General features: G+C 35.7%; 1 protein-coding gene across 1 annotated transcript in view; it reads right to left on the bottom strand.

Annotated features, from left to right (window-relative positions):
- The window catches only part of vta1 (vesicle (multivesicular body) trafficking 1), a 78,924-nt gene that overhangs the window by 11,869 nt on the left and 45,107 nt on the right, over positions 1-21,948 (bottom strand). Inside the window, exons 3-5 of the mRNA XM_088934032.1 lie at positions 14,843-14,970; positions 5,387-5,462; positions 2,721-2,832 (exon numbers count right to left, since the gene is read on the bottom strand). Coding sequence (XP_088790158.1) covers positions 2,721-2,832; positions 5,387-5,462; positions 14,843-14,970 — 316 coding nt within the window. The remainder of the gene's footprint in view (positions 1-2,720; positions 2,833-5,386; positions 5,463-14,842; positions 14,971-21,948) is intronic.

Genomic DNA, 21,948 nt, shown 5'->3' with positions numbered 1-21,948 from the left:
TGTGTTGCAATCTGCGTTAATTACGTTTCCATCCTTATGAGAAAATAGATAAGAAAATCCTAGGAAGAAATACTGTTCTTAATTTTATACTTAGCAAGATCCTGTATGTGACCAGGCATGAACATTTAACTCTGTAAACATTAGCAAAATTGACTCTAAGGAAGGAAATTCATAGCCTAAGGGCAAGTAAAGACAGGAACTATATTAAATATGTCAATGTGTTTTGTTTGGTCTGCAGCATGTATATAATGGCAGAATTATTATAATATTTAGATTCTTAATTATGACTTATGACTATCATTCTAAAAGGCCACTGGTACCTCCAAAACAAGTTAATTCTTTCATGTGCAGTCCAAATGTAAATTGTCTCTTACTATTTGTAACTGACTGGACATTTTTGAAGAAAAGATGGCTAGCAAGTAAAGAACAAATTGTCCCTCTTGGTAACTCTTTATTTCAGCCTCTACCTTCAGCACCTTTGGTAATTAAAACCCTGTGCTTGATAATCTTAAAACGTTGAGATTTCTTATGTGAACAGGAAAATTATGGCTTGCATTATCATTCACAGTTTGTTATAACCATATTCCAGCAGTACAGATGATGCCTTAGGAAAATGTTAATCAAAAAGGTTGCCTGGAATTGGTTCTCTTCTGTTTAAACTGGGTTTTTTCCCTCCATTCCTTTCTCCTTGCTCATTATCTTCCTCCACTTGCAAATGGAAAAGTCAAGCAAATACTGTATGTATCAAAAACAATGGCGCTTTTATTGTGGGATCTAACAAAGCAGGAATTATTGCAAATCTTTCAGCAACATCCTTCAAAGCCGGTTGACTGGCACAACATGGCATATGAAAGATATTAAGACTAAAAAAAGTTCTCTGTGATTGTTTAGATATTCACCATAAGCCGAGGCTTAGTAGATAAAGGCCTGTTCAAGCTGCTTGTTCTGTTTTTTTTGCATAGTTTTGAATTCCTTATATACTAAAGGTTTAGAGAACACTCTAGTAATTGTTAATTTTAACCATTAATGCTTTATAAATGTGTGTGTAATATGATGTAAACATTACATTTAACATTATTACACATGATTTTGGAATAAAATTAAAACTTGTGTAAAAAAGTGTATGATGGAAAACAATTTTTCCTGTTGGTTTTTACTATATAAATATTTAAAATCTCAATTATATATACTCAATATAATATATTCTGCACTCTTCCTCAAAATACTCTAACCTCCTTATACTTAGGTATTCCCCTACATCCCATTACAACAGGTAGTAACCCTGGTTTATCTGTGTAGTATAGTTCAAGTAAATGTAAAAAATAATTCATTATAGAAGTGATATAATGTAAAAGGTCAAGGTAGACTGATTTCCGTTATAATGCAGTGTAATTGGACATAATGAGAATGTACCAAGATAATAGTCAATGTGTCTGTATTAAGTAAAAGTATGATTTATTGCTTTTCGTTAAATAAAATAAGTGGAAACAGATGTGGCTCTTCTGTACCACTACTGCGGTTTTGTTTTCTTTTCTCCCAACACTTACCCACCATTCAAAGTAAGCTCCCTTTTCTGAACATCCCCCTCTGCTGTGCATGTTTGACAGATGTAAGGAAACAATGCGAGATAAGATCCTGATGTGCAGACATAGAGGGGGAGAGACCATGATATCAGTTTTCTCTTGGCTTTGTTAGACATCATTGAGAATTACTTAACATGATGTCACTCCTTGGAGTGTGAAGCCCAGATCCTTCTCAAGAGACCTCCTAAACATAACATAAAATGAATAAAAGTGCAAGACCCAAATATACAGTATTTGTACACAAAAGTTGAATTGCAAATGCCAATATAATTCTGTTCAAATGATATGGACTAACAACTTGATAGAAGTTATCTTCCAAGCCAAACAGCAAAACAAATATGTCCCCCCGGCACTGTCCTATGCTTTTGTTCAGTGTGGAATCACAAACTAAAGCAATCCCATCAGACAATGCAGAACATGACTTCATCTCTGACATGAACAGGTCAGACCAAACACAGCACACCCAGCAGATGTTGAGTGGAGAGAAGTTTTATGGGTCAGGCTGACTATGAAAACCACGATCTGGTTCACATCATAGACGACTATACGCTGGAATGTTCCTCACCAGGCCTGTGTTAAAACCACTGCTTATTTTTAACTGCCTTTCAAACCCCCGATGATCTATATAATGAAAATTGCAAATTTTCTGAGCTGTTGCCAATCTCCATCTAATTTCTAATTAAAATCATTAAATATTTAAGTATTTAAAATAAAAAAAGTTTGTTGCCCTAATAGGAATTACTTCAAATGAAGGAATATTTTATTATAATTGAGAAGTAACAACCATATTTCACAGTTATATCACTTACTTACAGAGGCAATAAATGCAGAATTAAACTCCACCCGTAATATTTAACAGATAAGAAGTCTTAAAGAATGGTAAGTTAAAAATCAGTTTAACTGCACGGAGAGCCATTAGGGTTCTTGTCTATGTTTCTGTACAAACTTCTGTACAAACTTTAAACTTGATAAGGCTCTTGAGAACACAATGTGGCTAACCTTTACAAACATGAGTATGCCAGTATACCCATTAAGGAAACAGTCTTCAATGCGCCTTCAGAAATGCTCAAGAAAATTTATTTTGTTAACAGGAGCCACGGTTTGTTTGTACCACTGATTGTTAATATCAGCCCTCACCATATGCTTCCCCTTCCATTCCAATAGGCCCAGCCTGTGGCGTCTCGCCATTCTTCAAACAGTTGTGGATGTAAGTTGCCTTCCACCTAGCATACTTCCTGTGCTGGATGTTCTGCAATGAAGAAAAAAAGGAGAGTGTAATGAATGAATGAGTTAATTAATAAATAATACTAAGAAGAAAAAATATAACCTTTATGACATTTTTGGGGGGGAAGGGAGGCATGCTGGGCTTCAGTTGTGACATTTACAAATTTATCAGAACCATCGCCTTATTTCTAATAAGATGTAGAAACAAAAGACCATTTAAAGGCTCCTATCTCACAGTTCAGCATGTTTTTCTTAGAGAATGGTCCAGAAGTAGCTGCTACAGCATGGTTGCAACAGAGGTTTGCACTGCATGAGGACCACAGTGTATTCATCAGCTGGGCAGACTATTAAGCAGACTCTTGTAACAATTACAGTATTTAAGTGACACAGTTAAAAGTAAAGAAAAGAGACAATGTCCATTTGGGCAGTTGGCATAGATTATATTGGACACTTAATAGATACATAATAATATCTATTGTGGGATTGGTTTTACTGTAGTCTCAGTTGAAACGTATATTAAAGAAAATATGCCTATTTAATTCTTGTTCTGATTTGGCAATCCCCATACTATTGTTGCAGAAGGGGAATCCTCAAGCATTCAGGGATAAAACTTAAACTAACATGTTTTATGATGTTAAATTACTAACAGGACTTTTAAAACCCAGTGAGTTATTAACTCATAAAATGAGTGCAACTTACAGAAGAAGAAAAGTCATATGGTTTGTTTATATTTTTGGTATGAACTTCCCTCAAACCTTTAATATGATAAGAAGGCAAAACTGCCTAAATGGAGATGTAAATAAGATTAGCATAGTGGTTTTGTTTTCACCTGCAGCTGTGAATTCAAAGTGACCAGTAGAGAATACACTATTCATGGGACTGTGCAGAGATTCACTTCAAACTGCTGTGATGAACGTTGGAAAACCAAAACATTAGTTTTCTCGAAGATAAGGCACAGTGAAAAAAATCCATTCTACTTGGAACTTTAGAATCCAAAATCATTAAAACTGTGACAAAGGTCTGTTGACAGCTAAGATTACAGCTTTGATATCACTTTAAATGTATGCATGCTGAAAGCTCATATTGTATCTGGCACTATACTTTAATTACAGGACAGCTAATTCCTGAATAAAAGTTAAGCTTTATTATGTCTACTGTTCAAAGTTCTCTTTCTGTACGTAACCAAATCCCTTTCTATTCATCATGGAAATCTATCAAATGGCAACATAATCTGGGAGATTCTGAAGGCTCATTGTTTGGGCTAATGTTACAGTATGAAGGAGCAGTGTTAAAAAACATCACCCAATGTGCTTTCTACGGTAGGGAAATGCCTGCCCCTTAGGGAGAGAAGAAAACTCAATGAAACATTGTACGTCTTCTGACACAGGTCACTTCTTTCTTTAAAAGGATGTCTGAGGCAACAACACACAAATGTAGATGTTTAAATCTGAATGTTAGGGCAACAGCAATTAAAGACAGCTGAAATGCCTCTATTACAGACTGTTTCCACTCAGCAAACCATAAAATTATTTAACGTTCTCTGAATTGGTATGCAAAATAAAAATAAGCAAGTAGGCAAATATCTTCACAATTACTACTTAAATACTAGCTTATTCGAGTATCTTTACTTTCATTTATATTTTACTTTTTAACCTTATCATATCCTCTGTGCCACTGCTATTTCTGCTTGGACTGTTTATAACAATTCCAGATAAAACTGCCTCTGAATAGACTTTCCAGAGCTGATGGGAAAGGAAAAAAAGGTGATAAAGAATGAAAAGAGTATAAATGAAATTAGGCCATTTGGCTCATCCAGCTTGTTTGCTTTTTTTAGCTGGATCCCATCCAACTGTTTCTCAAAAGGGTATTAGCTTTAACAAAATGGCTGGGTGGTTTTTCCACACTCCCACAACCCTTTGTGTATGAGGTGCTTCCTGTTGTCCTCTAAATGCACTTCCCTGTAGTTTACACTTGTCTTAGCTGGTTCATCTTCATTGTCAATTCTGGAGATGCCTAATGGGTTGAATCTGTCAATGCCTAAAGAATTTTTAATCATGCACCCTCACAGTCATCGATATTCAAAACCAAAAGTTTCTGTTAGCCTGTCAGAAAAGGACATTCCAGAATGTCAGTTTCCACTGGAAATCAAAAAGCAGCAATATTTGCAGTACAATCACCAAAACTGTACAACTTAGGTACAGTTGTACAATTTGAGGTCTTCTGAGGTACAAATTCTTACTAATGCATGGTATATTTTTACCATAACATTCCTTAATTTAAGCATATATTATAGCATTTTTAAAAATTTTACTGCAAGTATAACACATTATCTAGAAGATGATGTGTTAACATAAACAGGTATTTTTCAATGCTTTTTTAAGACTGGAATATAAAAATTCATTTTATATAAGGAGCTTTATCAAAGTTCTTATGAAAATCCTAATATACCATATCATATTGACTGTTTGTATCCATTACCTCTGTGCTTGCTTTAAAACTTCTAACTGGTTCAAACATAAATGCTTAAACTAAGCGTACCACCTGCATTAAATGCACAAGATTTTAGCCGCTTGGCTTACCTCTTCTGAAAGCTCACCAAACACTGAAAGCACATCAAACAAGAGACTTGCAGTGTAGAACGACTTGATCATATTCCTGTTAAAAAGTAAAAACAACAGCATAAATCCATGAAAGTATACACTTTACCTCTTGTGCTTGCCATTTAAGAAGACAATGATCCTATAGGCATGAAATCATACATAACAGTTTTAGTGGTATGTATTTTGTCTATATTGCAGACTGGACTGTAAACATGATGCTAGATTGTACGACAAATGTTGAAATAAAATGTAAATCAAGCATTACAAATCGCAGATTCATATAGAGTGAAACAACATAAAACAAAAGAAGGACAAAACACAAACCAAATGTACAGAAGTTGGATTCTTGTACAGACAGCAATGCCATAACTCTTTTTCTTGTGACTTGTGTGTGGGATACAACAGATTGACAGGGAGCACGAAAAGAAGCCATGAAAAGAGTTCATAAATGTTAACTGTACATCCCCCAAATGATATAATAGTGAATTTAACACTTGATTACAAAGTTCTGTGCTTCTGAAAATCAGTGCTTTTGCAAGAAGCAATGAAAACACTTCCTGTAGACTAAAGTCTATATAACAAGGACTAAAAAATTAATTATGTCCACATATAAATCAAATATTTCTATATTTGCTTTCATTTCCCAAAGTGCTTTATCACACACTGGAAAAATATCCAGTTCTAGATATTTTTTTATCAGGCAGGAGGCAGGTGGTCAAAGTACATCAGAAGATCGCACAGCCACTTTTTTTAAACCTAGGTGCCCCCAACAGCTGCTGTCTGTCACCACTTCTATACTCCTTGTATACTAATAACTATGTATCTACTATATGATCTGTGAAATTAATCAAGTTTGCCGATGATACTGGCAGGGCTAATAACACCAGACAAATCTCTGTGCAGGCAGGTGGTCACTGCTTTGGTGAGCTGTTGCAGTTAAAACATTCTCCAGCTCAAATAACTAAACCCAAAGAAGTAACATTTGATTTCAGATGTGACAGGGATGAATGACAACCTCCTGGGATTGATTATCAGACAGTGAAGAGGGCAGATACCTTTAAGTTTTTTTGCCACAACAATCTTCTCTACCTTGAAATGGGAGGTCAATGAATAAGCCCATCTTTCAGTCTTCAGCCTCAGTGTTTGCCCTTTTTGTGTTGCTAGATCATGTCATCGGTGCCTGTATGCCTGTACTGACCTGCAATGGTGCTAGAAAGTTTGTGAACTGTTTTGAAAAAACGGAATTTCTGCATAAATTTGACCTAAAATGTGATCAGATCTTCATGAGTCATAAAAATAAAGAGAAACCAATAAAACAAACAACACACAAAAGGATACACTTTTTCATTCATTTATTGATCAAAATGATTGAACATTAGGCCAAGGCCAAGGAACATTAAATGTCTTTGTCGGAAAGACATTGAACTCTAGGATTATCAGTTCAGTGTTAAGGGGATAATTAGAATCAGGAGTGTCAATCAATGGGATGACAATCAGGTGTGAGTTTGGGTGGCCCTGCCCTATTTAAAAAACATAAACCTGAGTCTTCACTACCAAGGTCTGGTCTTCACCACACAGGCTTGTGAAGGCATGCCATGCCATGCCTTGATCAAAGGAGATTTCTGAGGACCTCAGAAAAAGAGTTGTCGATGCTCATCAGGCTGAAAAAAGGTTACAAAACAATTTCTGAAGACTTTGGGCTTCACCAATCCACTGTCATGCAGATAGTGTACAAATGGAGAAAATTCAACACCATTGTTACTCTCCCCAGGAGTGGTCGTCCAACAAAAATCACTGCAAGAGCAAAGCGTATAATATTCCGGGAGATCACAAAGAACCCCAGTGTAACGTCTAAGGATCTGCAGGCCTCTCTTGCACTGGCTAATGTCAGTGTTCATGAGTCCGCCATCAGGCAAACACTGAACAAGAATAGTGTGCATGAGAAGATAGCAAGGTGGAAGCCACTACTCTCCAATAAGAACATTGGTGTCAGTTTAAAGTTTGCAAAAGACCACCTGGGTGAGCCAGAAGACTACTGGAAGAATGTTCTGTAGACGGATGAGTTAAAAATAGAACTTGTTTGGCTTAAGTGAGAAACATTATGTTAGGCGAAAACCAAACACTGTATTCCAACATAAGAACCTTATCCCAACACGGTGAAACACGGTGGTGGCAGTATCATGGTTTGGGGCTGTTTTGCTGCCATGGGACCAGGACGCCTTGCGATCACTGTGGGAATTATGAATTCTGGATTGTACCAGCAAATTCTACAGGAGAATGTCATGGTATCCGTCCGTGAACTGAGGCTCAACAGTAGGTGGGTCCTGCAGCAAAACAGTGACCCTAAACACACAAGTCAGTCTACCAAAGAATGGTTGAAGCAGAAGAAATGTTGCATTTTGGAATGGGCGAGTCAAAGTCCAGACCGTAATCCAATAGAAATGTTGTGAAGCGGGGAGTTCACGCCAGAAAGCCCACCAACACTTTTTCTGACAAAGATATTTAATGTTGGATCTATTTTTATGACTTAGATGAAGAACACATTTGAGGTCAAATTTATGCAGAAATTCAGAAAATTCTAAAGGGTTCACAAATTTCTAGCACCACTGTACATTAAATATCTTCTGCTAGGTAGAACTGGTCATTTGTAATCTGGTAATCGTACCAGAAAATACACCATTGATATAAATTAGGAAGTGAACTGAATGCCTGTGCTATTTCAGGAAGCCATGGTCCATTTTCACAGAGCAACAGTTGAGAGCGTGTTAACTTTTTCTGTTACGTTCTGGTTTGGGAACTTTCCCTCTCAAGAGAGAAAACAGCTGCATAGAGTGGTCCACACAACTTCTAAAATAACTGACTGTGACTTACCATCTGTTGCTTACATACAGTATATGCAACGCATTTAAATGGGAAAACTCAAAAGATTAGCAGTGACCACTCCCACCCAGCTTTTCCCTTGTCTGAACTTATTCCCTTGGGAAGAAGGTTAAGATGTATCAAATCTAGAACAGAGCAGTTCCGGAAGAGCACTAATCCCGAGGCTCTTCAGTCTTTTTAATCAATGCTGTTATAAAAGTAATTTTGCACAAGGACTTTAACATATTCCAGATAGCTAGGGGAGTATTTTGTACTTGGCTGAATCTTCAATGTAATTTAGAATTGTATTGTATTTTGTCTATGATATATGCCATTTATATCTTTTCTTCTCTTGTTTTGTATTACTGTCATTTTCAGCGCACCACAACAAATTATTATTGGTTTACCGATAAATTTTACTTTGACTCTAATACTCCGAACCTTTAAAGTTGTTGTTACTTGTGACATAGTGCCATATTTCCTTTGTATTTGTACATTTTAATTTTAAAAAGCTAAAAATGTCTTAAACAATTTTGTGTATCTGTCATGGGTGGCATAATGTTGCAGCAGTTAGAATTGCTGCCTCGCAGCGCTGGGGCCCGGAGTTCAAATCCACACCTGGGGTACTATCTCCCTGGAGTTTTATATATTCTATATCCGTGTTCACGTGGGTTTCCTCTGGGTGCTCCAAATTCCTCCCACCGGCCAAAGAAATACTGGTAGGTTAACTGGTTTCTGGGGAAATTGGCCCTGGTGTGAGTGTGTGTGTCTGTGTGTGCCCTGAGATGGACTGGCGCTACGTCCAGGGTGTACTCTGCCGTGCTCCTACTGCTTACTGGGACAGGCTTGCAGGATTGACTCTCCCAAGACCCTGTACTGAATAAAGTGGTTGGAAAATGGACGGAAGGATAGTCATTGGTCCTTTCCATGTAAGTCTATGTACAGTATGTATGCACATATTATGGAAACTCCTGTGCATTTTGGCTTCGCCATTGTTGAGGTCTATATTCAGAAACAGTACAAGACTATATACAATCCATACCCAAACACGTGCCATAAAGCTGTCTGACAGCCCATTCACATATACAAGACTATACTGGGTACAGTCACACTAAACAAAGTTTGGAATCTTAATTTTCTGCATATTTTAACTTAATACATTCACAGATGTACTATAAAGGGCTAGATTTATTGGACACTACAAAACATACTTCATAATTATTTCCCTAGGAGTTATTTGAATATTTCCCTCTCCCATATGTTTGAACTATACTGAAAGTCTTCCTCTCAATTTAGCAAAAAAAAAAATCTTGCAGCACGTGTGAATGTACTCTGAAGCTGTGTTACCACTTGGCACAATTTGGTCTATAAAAGTTATTTTGTTGGTGTGTCCTATGAGGATCAATAAGGCCTTTGTGCAGTTGTTATGGGGAATGGAATCAGTTGTCCTGTGCCAGCAGTTCCATTACTTCTTACCAGAGACATGAACACACCCATGTTTGAAAATAAACCTAAAATTCAGTATCACCAATTTTGAATGAAATTTTGATGTCACTGCCTATTGTATAACTGCATTTAAAGTGAAATTAACATTAATAAATCACACTGGTACACTAATCACCTGTCTGCTAACACCCCCCAAAATGTATTGATGCCAAGACCAGGGATATTTAAAATACACTAAAATGCATGAAAACTAAACATGCACACATATTTGTCATTTTTTAATTGTCTTAAAATATTTCTTGGTAGTTCTGTAGAACCATGTTTGACAATGCAGCATTTAAAATCAAGAGTCATTGAGAAGTTAACTTGCCTTTGAGTTAATGGTTAAGTTGTAGAAATGTCACACAGAACACTGGAAAAGCTTATAAAATGATGTAACATGGGTCCAATAATGCATATTATTCTCTAATGAGAATTTAAATTCTCTATACCTATATCAGGCAGGGTGAAATTCTCACTCATTTTCATTGGTTTATATGTGGGGCAGTTAATTTGGTGCTGTAATGTCTTGTCACTGTACCCTTTGTGTTTTCCCCCCATTCATCAATTTAGACCCAAGATACTCCAGGGTCAGCATCTCTAAAAAGTTCACAGTTAGCCTATGGCTATTTACATACATTATGGTCATGACTCTGAGAAATTACCCTCATTAGACCTAAGCCAGCACTCTTATTCTGACACACTCCCTCTTACAATACGTCTCTTGTTTTCCAGTGATTAACAAGTTCTTAATCCAGCTCCCCATTCACAGGTCAATTAGGGACCTTTATTTTACTATGTCAAGCAGAATTTCTTAGAAGCATCTTACTGCAGTTTTAGGGGAGGATTTATTTGGGAATTGCCTTTGAATCTTAAAAGGATTTGGGCTTTCTTTTCATCAGCTAGATCATCTTCTGTTGCTATCACAACTTACACAATGAAAAGTTCTGAACAGCCACAACCTATGATCTTACATTCCTTTCTCTTACAATTATTACCATACCCTGTATTTCTGTATTGCTTTTCATCCCGAAGCATCCCAAAATATTTGCAACTGGACCACCTGTCCTCACCAAGTCAGCTGACAAAAGACAGTAAGTCACTCTATTACTTTCTAGGTAATGTACTCTTTCTTACAAAGGGAACTCACTTCATCCACCACTGTAATGCAGCACCTACTTGAACAACCTTCAGTTGCATGCCAATATGATGGAGCTCTCAATGGTTGGCTTTTAAACATAAAACTTTTTTGAAGATTGGCTTTTCATTTTGGAAACTGTCAGAAACCTAGAAATTCACTTGGCCATAATTATGAAATGCCTGCTTAAAATTGTGGAATCCTTTTTCTGTCACCTACAGTAGGAAAAAGTTAGAAATTTCAAATGAAACCAAAAGTGGAAAATTAGTAGACTTTCTCAATGGTAGGCAATGTGTTGCTGTTATAAATACCCTTTTCGTAAAAAAAACTCTTTTGGAAATGTTTGAAAAACGTAGCCATCAGCCTCAGTCTTCAGCTTCAGTGTTTTCCCTTTTTTGTTGCTAGTTCATGTCATTGCTGCCTGTATGCCTGTACTTACCTACATTAAATATCTTCTACCAGGTATATGCCTATTCTTGAATATTTACAATATTTTTAGGTTTTCTTTCACTGCTTCTATGGTGTTCGCCAATTTACCTATTTTGGTATAATTTGCCAACTTGCCATTTTTACCAACTGTACTGTGAAAATACACCATCATTCATTTCATTTCAGTCATTTTATAAATCACCTTTTCCCTGGTATTTCTTTACATTTCACATTTTTCTTAACTGATTTGTTAAACCATTTGTGATAGTTTTTATGCACCTTTAAGATAAATTGGTTCTGTGATTCAAGAAGAGTTTGTTTAAACTGTTGTTGCACATTCCAGTGATTTCATATCTATCCTACAGTATCTATGACCACAGATCTGTATTGTGTCTCTTACCTATGCCTCACTCTGTCTTGATTGCTTGAACAGATCACATCTATACAAGCATTTCCTCTTGTAGATGCTCTGTCAGACTGGGTAAGGAAACTATCATTAACCTTATTTAATATTTCATTTTTTTTCTACCAATATTCTTATAGATCTTTCCCCGTCTGTATTGGAAAAGTTGAAGTCTCCCATAACTACCTCTTTATTTATATACACAGTACATCACTATTAAACATACTATATTACTTTATTATAATATCCGAATTGGGTCACCTGTAGCGTACTGCTAATACTACATCGTTTGAATGTTGTTTTGTAAATCTGACCAACATAGATTCTGATCTACGTCAATTTCTTGTGCCTGAATATTCTCTTTGCTGTATATTTCTCTAATTCCACCTCATCCATTTTATATGTCACTTTCAATTATATTGTAAGTGTCTGCTAAACAGTAGTATCTATATTTTGTATGTTTTACCCCATAGTCTTGGCATTCAGGTAAGAATTATTTAATTATCTAATTCTTTGGTGTTTTGTTTTTTCATGGGGTTCTCTTTTAGGAACTGTTCTCTGTGGATCTCCCTCGAAGATCTTCTTTCTTCCTCTTCCATTTTAGCTAAAATGCTTTTTTAAATGCTGGTCTTTGCCATAGAAAGGTTTGCAGTGAACATGGTGTGCTGAAGAAGATGTCAGCTTTCAAGTCCTCAGCTGTGTTTACAAATTAAACACTTCCAAATGTTCACCTTTGAATGGTGAATGATTCCTGAAAAAACAGTCATGTAGTCCTGTTCTTTAGTTTATCGCCAAGGCTTCTGAGTTTGTTACATATTGCTGTTTATGTCAATGCCATTGCTTCCAGCATGAAGAACAACTGAGCTTGAGAGCTTGAGAGGAGTCTGTCTACTTTTTTGGAACATTAGCAACCTTAGATCAAATGAGACAGCATACTGTAGTCGATTTGGGGTCTCTGACACACCTTTCACTTTCACAAATACTGAAAAATCAAAGTCTTGTGGAATACATGCCACATCTTCTTCAAGTTTCTCAAGGTATTCATTGGGAGTTCCTAATATTTTTTCTACATTGAATATACAAAATATACTCCTTGCCTGGCTTATATACACTGTCTGCCAATGCATCAATCCATTTATTAACTACATTATCCAATTCTGGGTCAAGGGAGAGCTGGAGTCTCACCTCTGTGCCACTGTGCCACACCTGTCTGCCAATCATGGTCTCATTTACCTTCAAAATGTATCTAAACTATCCAGTCTCTCAAAAATACATATCCTAATCCCCTCTCTGAAATGCTGACCACACTGCAGCTCCTCTGACACTCTCCTGCTTACAACTGCTTAACCTAAATAATGCCACAGCTTCACGTATGATCTCTGATTAATAAGAAATGCTTCTAATGGTCTTTGTAAGAATCAATATGATTGCTGTATTTAATCTAATTGACCATTCCTTAAGTGTTCCTTAAAATATTTTATATACAGTGTGCTACAAACATATTCAGCTCCTTGCACAGGTTTCACATACTGTTGCATTAAAGCTAGCATTCATGACACTTTGAAATACCAATTAAGGGGGAAATGCAGTTCCAATTTCTCAGAACAGTTATTAAATCTCGGTAACAAAATAAATTAATTGTCAGTACTGCAAAGTTTTACAAAACTCTATTTAAGCATAAAATTGTGAACTTTTTTTTTAAAGTCACTATAATGGCTAATGTAATGTGATGTGATGTATGAGCGATTAAGTACAGGTTGTGCAGCAGACATTTCACTGCAGAAATGTTCCGGCGTGATCTGCATGCAGATTTGTCAGCAAAACCGTCTGGAAGTTGAGGGATGTATTTCTATTGGATTAAAAGAGATGTAATCACAAGCCTGCTTGTTTACAATGTAACAGGGTCTTTTCACCTAACCGGAAGTTTTTTTTTTTGCTTCGTTCTGAATCCCAGAATATGGCGCTGTGCAAACCTGGATAGATGTTGTCTATCTTGTGATGCAAATTGTAGGTTCACATGTTTCTTTCTTACTCCAAAATATAAAATTAGTGTTGCAGTTCCACTTATATAATATTGGTTATATACACAACCTGTTCCACGTGCAAAGAAAAATGCAAAAAGAAGCAAACAGATTATGAATACAAGAAAATACAAATAAAAAATAAAAAATACAAGAGTCATAACTGTATAAGTATACACAGGTGTACAAAATTACATTTAGGGGCCAAAGACTTGTTTAGTGGCCTCCATGTGCAATAACATCTCATGATTTCAGAATAAATCCTGTCTTAGTGAGATTCATTGGTTGGGTACTGAATGTCAAGCAAAGACTCAAGCTAAAGATGAAAGATCTTTCATAGCAAGTCAAGAATAAAGTCACTTGAAAAAGTGCAAATCAGGAAAAGGGTACAAAAAGTATAGAAGTCATTGTATATTCCTGTGAACACAGTCAGCTGAACCTTAAAAATGGTGATAGTACCAAACTGGGTCAAATCTGGTAAATACCAGAAAAAAAACAAACTTGTTATAATTGCTGCTAAAGATGTTTCCACTAAATACTGAGTTCATGGATCTGAATTTTTAAGTAATCAACATTGTGTATGAATCATTTTGTAATTTATTCAAAATAGAATATCGTAGAAAGGGTCTAAAATACTTTTGTCAGACACTGAATTACAAGTGAATAGTTTTTTTTTTAAAAGGACTAAAGCAACCAGCATTAAAATACAACTCACTTACACACATAAGCCATTCAATAATATTGTGATATAGTATATATCACTTTATACTTTACATTATACTCATCATCATCATCGGCAGACTCCATAGCGGAGCGGTTTCTACAATGCATTGCCAGCCGTCCCTATCCTTATACTTTATATTAGTATTAACTTTTTTTACAAAGTATTTTATCTGTAGTTTTATAGATAGTATAACAGTTTTGAAATGGGACAGTATGCCCACTTAAATTCAAGCAAAGCAGCACTTGGTCATCCAGTATAGTCTACAGTGATAGACCTGACATTACTTTTCAGGTGAGTTAATCTCAGGTTAAATCTTCAAAGTAAAACATTCAACATATTTTCCAAAATCTTATTAAAAGAAAATGCATAGCCTTACTTGTGAAACCGCCCTGATCGATCTTCATTGTCTGCATAGAGGAACATTTTTATAGCATAGTTTTCAATGTGGGCGTTTCCAACAATCTCCTGAGAAATGGACTCACTGTCACTTAACTCCTTTTTCATCTGAAACAACAAAGAAACACGGAATATAGAGGTCATAAAAAAGTACATAATACAAGATGTGGATAAGAATGGAAACATCGATGTATAGGAATGTTGGGCCACCATGTGTGGCCAGTATGGTTATTATGAGCCATAACATAGAATCAACCAATGTCTGGAATTCTGTAGGAGGGATCAAACTTACATGAGAAAGTCGATTAACACATGCGTGGTTAACAGAGGTGGAAAACACTGTCTCAGGTGTTATACCAGAATATCTAAAAAATGCTGGCTTAGGCAAGAAGGAATAAGATGACCATTCAGTAGACACTAAGTAGCAAATATTATTGGCCTTGCCTTTTAAGGGAATGCGTGCCCCCAAAGTGCCAGGAATATGTTCCCCATAACATTACAGAACTACCGGAACCCTTCACTACTGGTTTGGTGGAAAGATTTCCTTAGAATGGCACCTGTGCACATGTCCGTTTCTTAAGACAACAGTAAAGGAGCATTCATCTGATCATTTCACAATTCTTAACTGCTCTTTGCACCACTGGACAAGCAAATGTGCATTACAAGTTTGATGAACTGTTTGTGCGTTCAAATCTGACTGTGGCAACCAGCTTCAATGCTGTGGACGGTTTCTGATGAAACTGTCTACTTTTGAATTCAAAATTTGTGAATTCAAATATTCTGTATTTCTTTGTTGTCAAATATGTGTTTGGCTTAAGACTTGTTCCTGCTTAAAGGGTCTTTGGCCATGATTAAAAAAGGTTTTTTAAAATATAAGTAGAGAAATGCGATATTTCAATAGTGCAGTGGCATGTTACAGAAGTCCACTGGTTTATTATTATGTACTTAATACAGGTATTACAGAATTCCCGAATTCACATAATCATTGTTGAAGCTGCTTTTGCTAAGGAACAATGTAAATATGGGAAAAAAAAACAGAAAGAATAATCAGAAAAGGCAGTGATTAAATATCTTAATACTTTACTGGAATAAGAAGCTTTGATTTACACTGTAGCTGTATCAGCAGGGTGTGGTGTATTAGTAGGGGGGTAGATCTACAGCCAATTCAGACCAGACAGATGACCTCAACTGTGTGACCCTCACGAGAGAAGTGTAGAGAGAGCCAGAACATGAGAAGAGCTGAAAAGCTGTACTGAAAAGGGGCTGCCACACAACCTCAGAGACTTAAAGCTAACCTGGATTGGGTTCCCTGTTTGTGGGTTTTATTTAACATTATTTTTAGCTTCTTTCGCTGTTTGTTATGAAGCTATAGAACAGCAAAGAAGACTTTCCTATTTTCCCCCATTATTATATACCAAAAATCCTGGTTTCTCTCTCTCCAATAACAGTAAATAAAACACTCTGTGGGCCATGTTCATTGTCTTTCCCGCCTCCATGTCGGTGTGTCATCCGTGGACATAGTGACTGACACTGTCACAATAGGTGATGTCATTTTTTATGACTTCAAAGCAAAACTCCTTTTTTTAACCACCCTTTGTCTGAACAGCTTTGCTAGCAACATATAAATTATAAATGATTTTTTCCCTCATGTTGTGAGTTCCTGTCCAAATACAGTCGGCCAACAAATCTGTTATTTTAAATCTGTTTATTTTAAAATAACAAATATGCAGCACTGCTTTGCTCCAAAAAATAAAAAAAATAAAGTATGGTAAGATTTTACTAGCAGCCATATCACCCTATAACTCACAACTGACAACCCACTGAAGCTCAGCGGGTGTGAGACTGGTCAGTACCTGGATTGGAGACCAACTGGGAAAAACTAAGGTTGCTGCTGGAAGAGGTGTTAGTGGGGCCAGTAGGGGGTGCACACCCTGCGGTCCGTGCGGGTCCTAATGCCCCAGTATAGCAATGGGGACACTCTACAACAAAAAGATACTGTGTTTAGGATGAGATGTAAAACCAAGGAGCTGACTCTCTGTGGTCATTAAAAATTCCAGGGTGTTTCTCTAAAAGTATAGTGGTGTCACCCTGGCATCCTGCCCAAATTTCCCATTGGCCTTTACCAATCAGGGCCTCTTAATAATCTCTATCTATGAATTATCTTCATCACTCTGTTCTCCTCCCCACTGACAGCTGATGTGTGGTGAGCCTACTGTGCATACTATGGCACAGCACTATTACACATAACTGTAAAGTTTTTTTTATTATTAATAAATCTGGAAGTTCTCTGATGATAACTGGAACATGAATATGAGGCTGTTACTTTTCTGTACTTCACAACACACTTGCGATGTATTCCACAGTTGATCCAGTTAAATAAATGCATACTGTCATCACAGTGTTATGTCACTTTATAGCTGGTTTCTAGGTGCTTTATTAAGAGGTGAGGGACAATAATAAATTACTGACTAGAACAATCTGATTATTACACTCATAACCTTGAAAAGAAATGCTTATATTTACAGAGAATATATTAACAATAATAAAGACTACAGGTGGTAAAGTCAGAAAAGGCTAATTTTAGCACTATTTAATGCATCACAAATTTCCCAGAGAAAATTATGCCTATAAAAAAATCAAATCTCGTATATTTTGTTGTTGTATCTTAGTAGAAATTGTGTAAATAGCTTACCACACTGTGGTACAAAAAATATTCAAATGCTTCATTTACAGTATCAATACACTACTAAATATAATCCTCAGATGATTTAACCACTTTTCAAAAATTTGTATTCTGGAGAATTCTTGGGAGTTATTAAAACAAATAGGAAATGTAAACATCTGCATGTCATCTCAGAGTTGAAGTAGTAATTATGATTAATAATTCCCTGCATTTAAATGTTGCATTGTATCCAAAAGCAGTGTACATATACAGTCTGATCCACTTCATCTACCACTAAAATATGCACCCATCTGGGTGATGCACAGTAGCCTCAGTATACAACGGATCCAGTGGAAACCTTGGTTTAACATCTCTGGTCCATCAACCTATAACAGCAGCCTAGTTGACTACTGACTAGGACTGAACTTACTTCCTTCTCCTCAAAGTATTAAACCACATCATAGAACAGACATAACCAATCTTGTTATACTGTTTTCGACAATGATTTTATTTTACATTTGCTCAACTACTAAATAGATGATCACATTCTATGATGCTATTTAATCCCCAGGAGAAGAGCAGGGGAGTTTCATCTCCAAAATTACAGATGCTGTTTAGAAATCGTGTAAACTTTCTGTTTGAATACAATATTTTGAAAAGCAATTCGATCATATTAAACCATTTGGATATTTTGAGAAGTAAATGTGTTTAATATTATATTGATATCTGTATATGAATCCTGTGGAATCATTTAGAGTGAATATCTTTTATCTGTTATCATCATACAAAGACTATCAAGGAAATACTCAATAACTGATGCTTTGGAGTTTCTATTTAATATCAATCTGCATAAAAGAAAAACCTTAAATCATTACCATTACAACACATCAACTATGTAACAATTTCGACAAGGAAATGTTTATTCCTACCCAAAACGATCAAGTTTAAACCCATATAAAAAGCACCCTTTTGTGTCAAAAATGTATAATTTTAAAACATTTGCACACAGATTTTATTTTCTACCATGAATATCTTAGGTACAGAGATTAAATGAAAATAAAATACATCTGTGTTTAACAATAGATACTTGAAATTATGCTACGCTTTTCAAAACAATCACAGGCCAAAATATTAAGGCACAGTGGATGGTTAATTTATTCATGCATTCATATGCAAATGCAACATTGCACAATTTCACTTTAAATGGAAGAATCCTTAACAAGAAAATAAAAAGATCAAAACAGGTCAGTGTCATAAAAAGCATGACTGTGCCTTTAAAAACATTTGCAGTATATTCTCTCAAAGACATGCATGCAAGAGCTTTGGATTCTCAATTCAGTGAATCAGAAGGTGCTGAGAGAAAGCTTATTGTACCATATCTAAAGAAGACTATTGAGAAAGAAACCCTTTTATGGGAGACTGTGTGGTCTGAAACCCCTAGACACGTTTTCTTCTGCTTAAGTGACCACCACCTCCCTTCACATGCTAAATTAGCGGGACTCCCATATTGTGTGTATCAATGGTTTGAAGTGGCTGGAACCCAAAAAAGTGCTTCGGTAAGCCAACTCACTGTGACAGAGTAAGACTTTCTAAGATGTTAAGAGTCTACCAGAAAGCTTCAGGTTTCCCTGTAAAATCAGTAAAGCAAATAATACTGCTTACATTTCAACAGGTGGACTCAAGACTTGTGAATAGAGTTACTGTTCACTTTTTAATGAAATTTCAGGCTCCTTTAAAAAAAAACATAATACATTACACAGTACATCATTTGTATTTAGCAATGGGAAGGAATGTGAAAACTTAAGAGGAAGTGTTCTGACTTCCTACAGTACAAGGGACATATCAAACATGTTAACCAGGCTCAATTACATGAATTAAAACAATCCCAAAACAAAAGAACATCTTTTGATGATTATTACATGTTAGAAGTCACATTTATGTGAAGGAAATGGCCCTTTAAATATGAAGATTTACATACACATTAAAATTTTGTTTTCATAATAAATTTGGTCAGTACGTCTCATTTCTCATTCATATTGATAACATAGTGAACAATTGTCTGTGTAGACAGTAAAAAGTACAGTAACTACTTGTGCTAAACTTATTCAATAAAGATAGATAAGATAAATCTTATTCAAGAGAAGAACTCCAAATGGTTTTAAATGAAACATTACTTACATTTTAATTGGTTGTCATGCAACATATTTAAAAGAAGGAAAGTAAACTGTTAGAATGATTTAATGGCTATAAGGTTGTTTCATACATTTTACAGATAAAAAAGTGCCTTTTAGAAAAAAATACTTTAGACCCCAGTACAATATGCAAGACTAGGAAACTGTCACATGTAGTATCTTCAAAGGTTCATTGTCACTGTTAGCTTAACATGTTCCAAATTTAAAATGCAGTTACAGAAGACATCACCTCTTCTAGAAAACTGATGAGCACCTCCATATGTGTGGGACATTGTTCAATAAGACCCTTAATTGAAATCACAAGAATCAACTGAGAGATGGAAAAACATGATAGACACTGCCAGATAAAACATACAGAAATAGAAAATAAAGGGATAGAGGACAACGTGAAGAATGTGATTATTTTTTGCCTATAAGGTACTGAAACAGAAAAGAAAGAAATTGGATTATGTATTCTGCTTTGCGCTCTGGCAACTGAAAAGGTTAATTTATTCCATCAAAATAAAATTATAGTTTAAGATGGAAACATCATGACTTTTATTGTATCTTTTTGCACTGAGGTACAGCATATATCATCTTTTTTACTGAGATGAAGCCGACATTCTAATTGTCAACAGCAATTTTTAGGTGATTACCAAGTGGGTACTAAAAAACAAGCTTAGGTTAGACCTTAGCCTGAAGCTAGCATTCTGAATACAATTGAGGCATTTATCCACAAAATGGGAAAGCCAATGATACCGATTTTGTTATTCTAACCAAACTATTTTATATTTCTTGTAGTTCATTTTAGTTTCTGCCACAGTAACTACACTGCAGATAAAGAAATTGATTTTTAAATTATGCCCTTCAGCCTTATAAAAAGGTACTTCTCCGAGAAAAGTAATCCAAACAATAATAGTATCAAAGAAGATATCTATCAAGAAAGCAACCCTGTAGTGGGCACACAGGAAAATAATGTTTTAAAATGAATAAATTTAATCACAAATGGACAGAAAGCAGCTGTAACAGATTATAGAACAGTAAAACTCTGGCAGGAGGACAGCTGTTTATTTTTAAACACAATAGGGAGGGCAGTGCCAGATTGCCACAAACAGAAAGAACACTGGTTCTTTGATCAGTGGAAGGTCACACAGGTTTTCATTTTTCTTTCAAATTAATTTGCAGTGTTTATACATTGCACACCGCGAGGTTATATATACTTGACACAAAGGATTCTCTTTCTGAAAACACTCTCCTAATGGGTTTCCTTTATGAATAACAGGTAAGCACTAACTTGCTTTTATCAGGGAGTACATTTTTTCACATCCTTTTGCTAGAAAAGGATTAACATGAGTAACAAGGCAGAAACACCAAACATACAATTGGGAGACTCCTCTGAAAAGAAATGTTATCATAGGCAGTGATATCAGGAGACATTTTTCTAGCAGTTAATTTTAAACTTTTAAAACCATTTTTTCTTCTTTGGAAGTAATAAAAAAAAACAAATACACAAATGAAAACACAGTATCACATAATTTTCAATATCCGCTTACCCAAATCAGGGTCATGGTGGGATACACCCTGGACTGGAAGCCAGCCCATTACAGACCCAGAATCACTGTGCTATTAATTCAATATCACTCAGCTTCCACCTAAAGCTTAAAGAAATTATAACCAACTTATCTGAAGACGTTATCCCATAATATAACTACTGCAGAACTACTCTATTGGCAGCAGGGATGTTCTGTTGATATGATATATCAACCACTCAACATGGCAACCAAAACAAATTCTCAAGTCTTTCTTAATTGAATCTTAAAATTCCCGGCATATAAATGGAAAAAAAGTATTTATTTTTCCCCTTCAATGTATGCATTATTCATGACCCCCATCTTCCACACACTTAGACACAGGAAAAATGTGGGGCTCTGGTTAGCAAATGTGTCTGTAGGTACTTACTAATGTAAAAATGGGACCATTTGCAAACCACAGCAACCACATATTAAATGTGATTAAGAAGTCATGTTTCATGCTTCAAAGGTGAAAAAGGATTTAATATTCTTTTTTTAAGAGCAGTAAACAGGTTATGAGCAGTGGATGTACAAAATTTACAATCACAGTTAGAATTTGACAGTTAAACTCGAGAGGTTGAGATGTTACCATATCAGAACTCCATACTGTTTTAAAATTTATTTTTTCAGGAAAGGTACCCAACCTATGTTCCTTGATATTTTCCTACGTTCTAATGGGTTG

This window comes from Atractosteus spatula, chromosome 2 (genome assembly GCF_055471065.1).
Source record: "Atractosteus spatula isolate fAtrSpa1 chromosome 2, fAtrSpa1.hap1, whole genome shotgun sequence".
Lineage (NCBI taxonomy): Eukaryota > Metazoa > Chordata > Actinopteri > Semionotiformes > Lepisosteidae > Atractosteus > Atractosteus spatula.
Note: the sequence above shows the minus strand (reverse complement) of the source record. Positions and strands in the feature narration are given on the sequence as shown.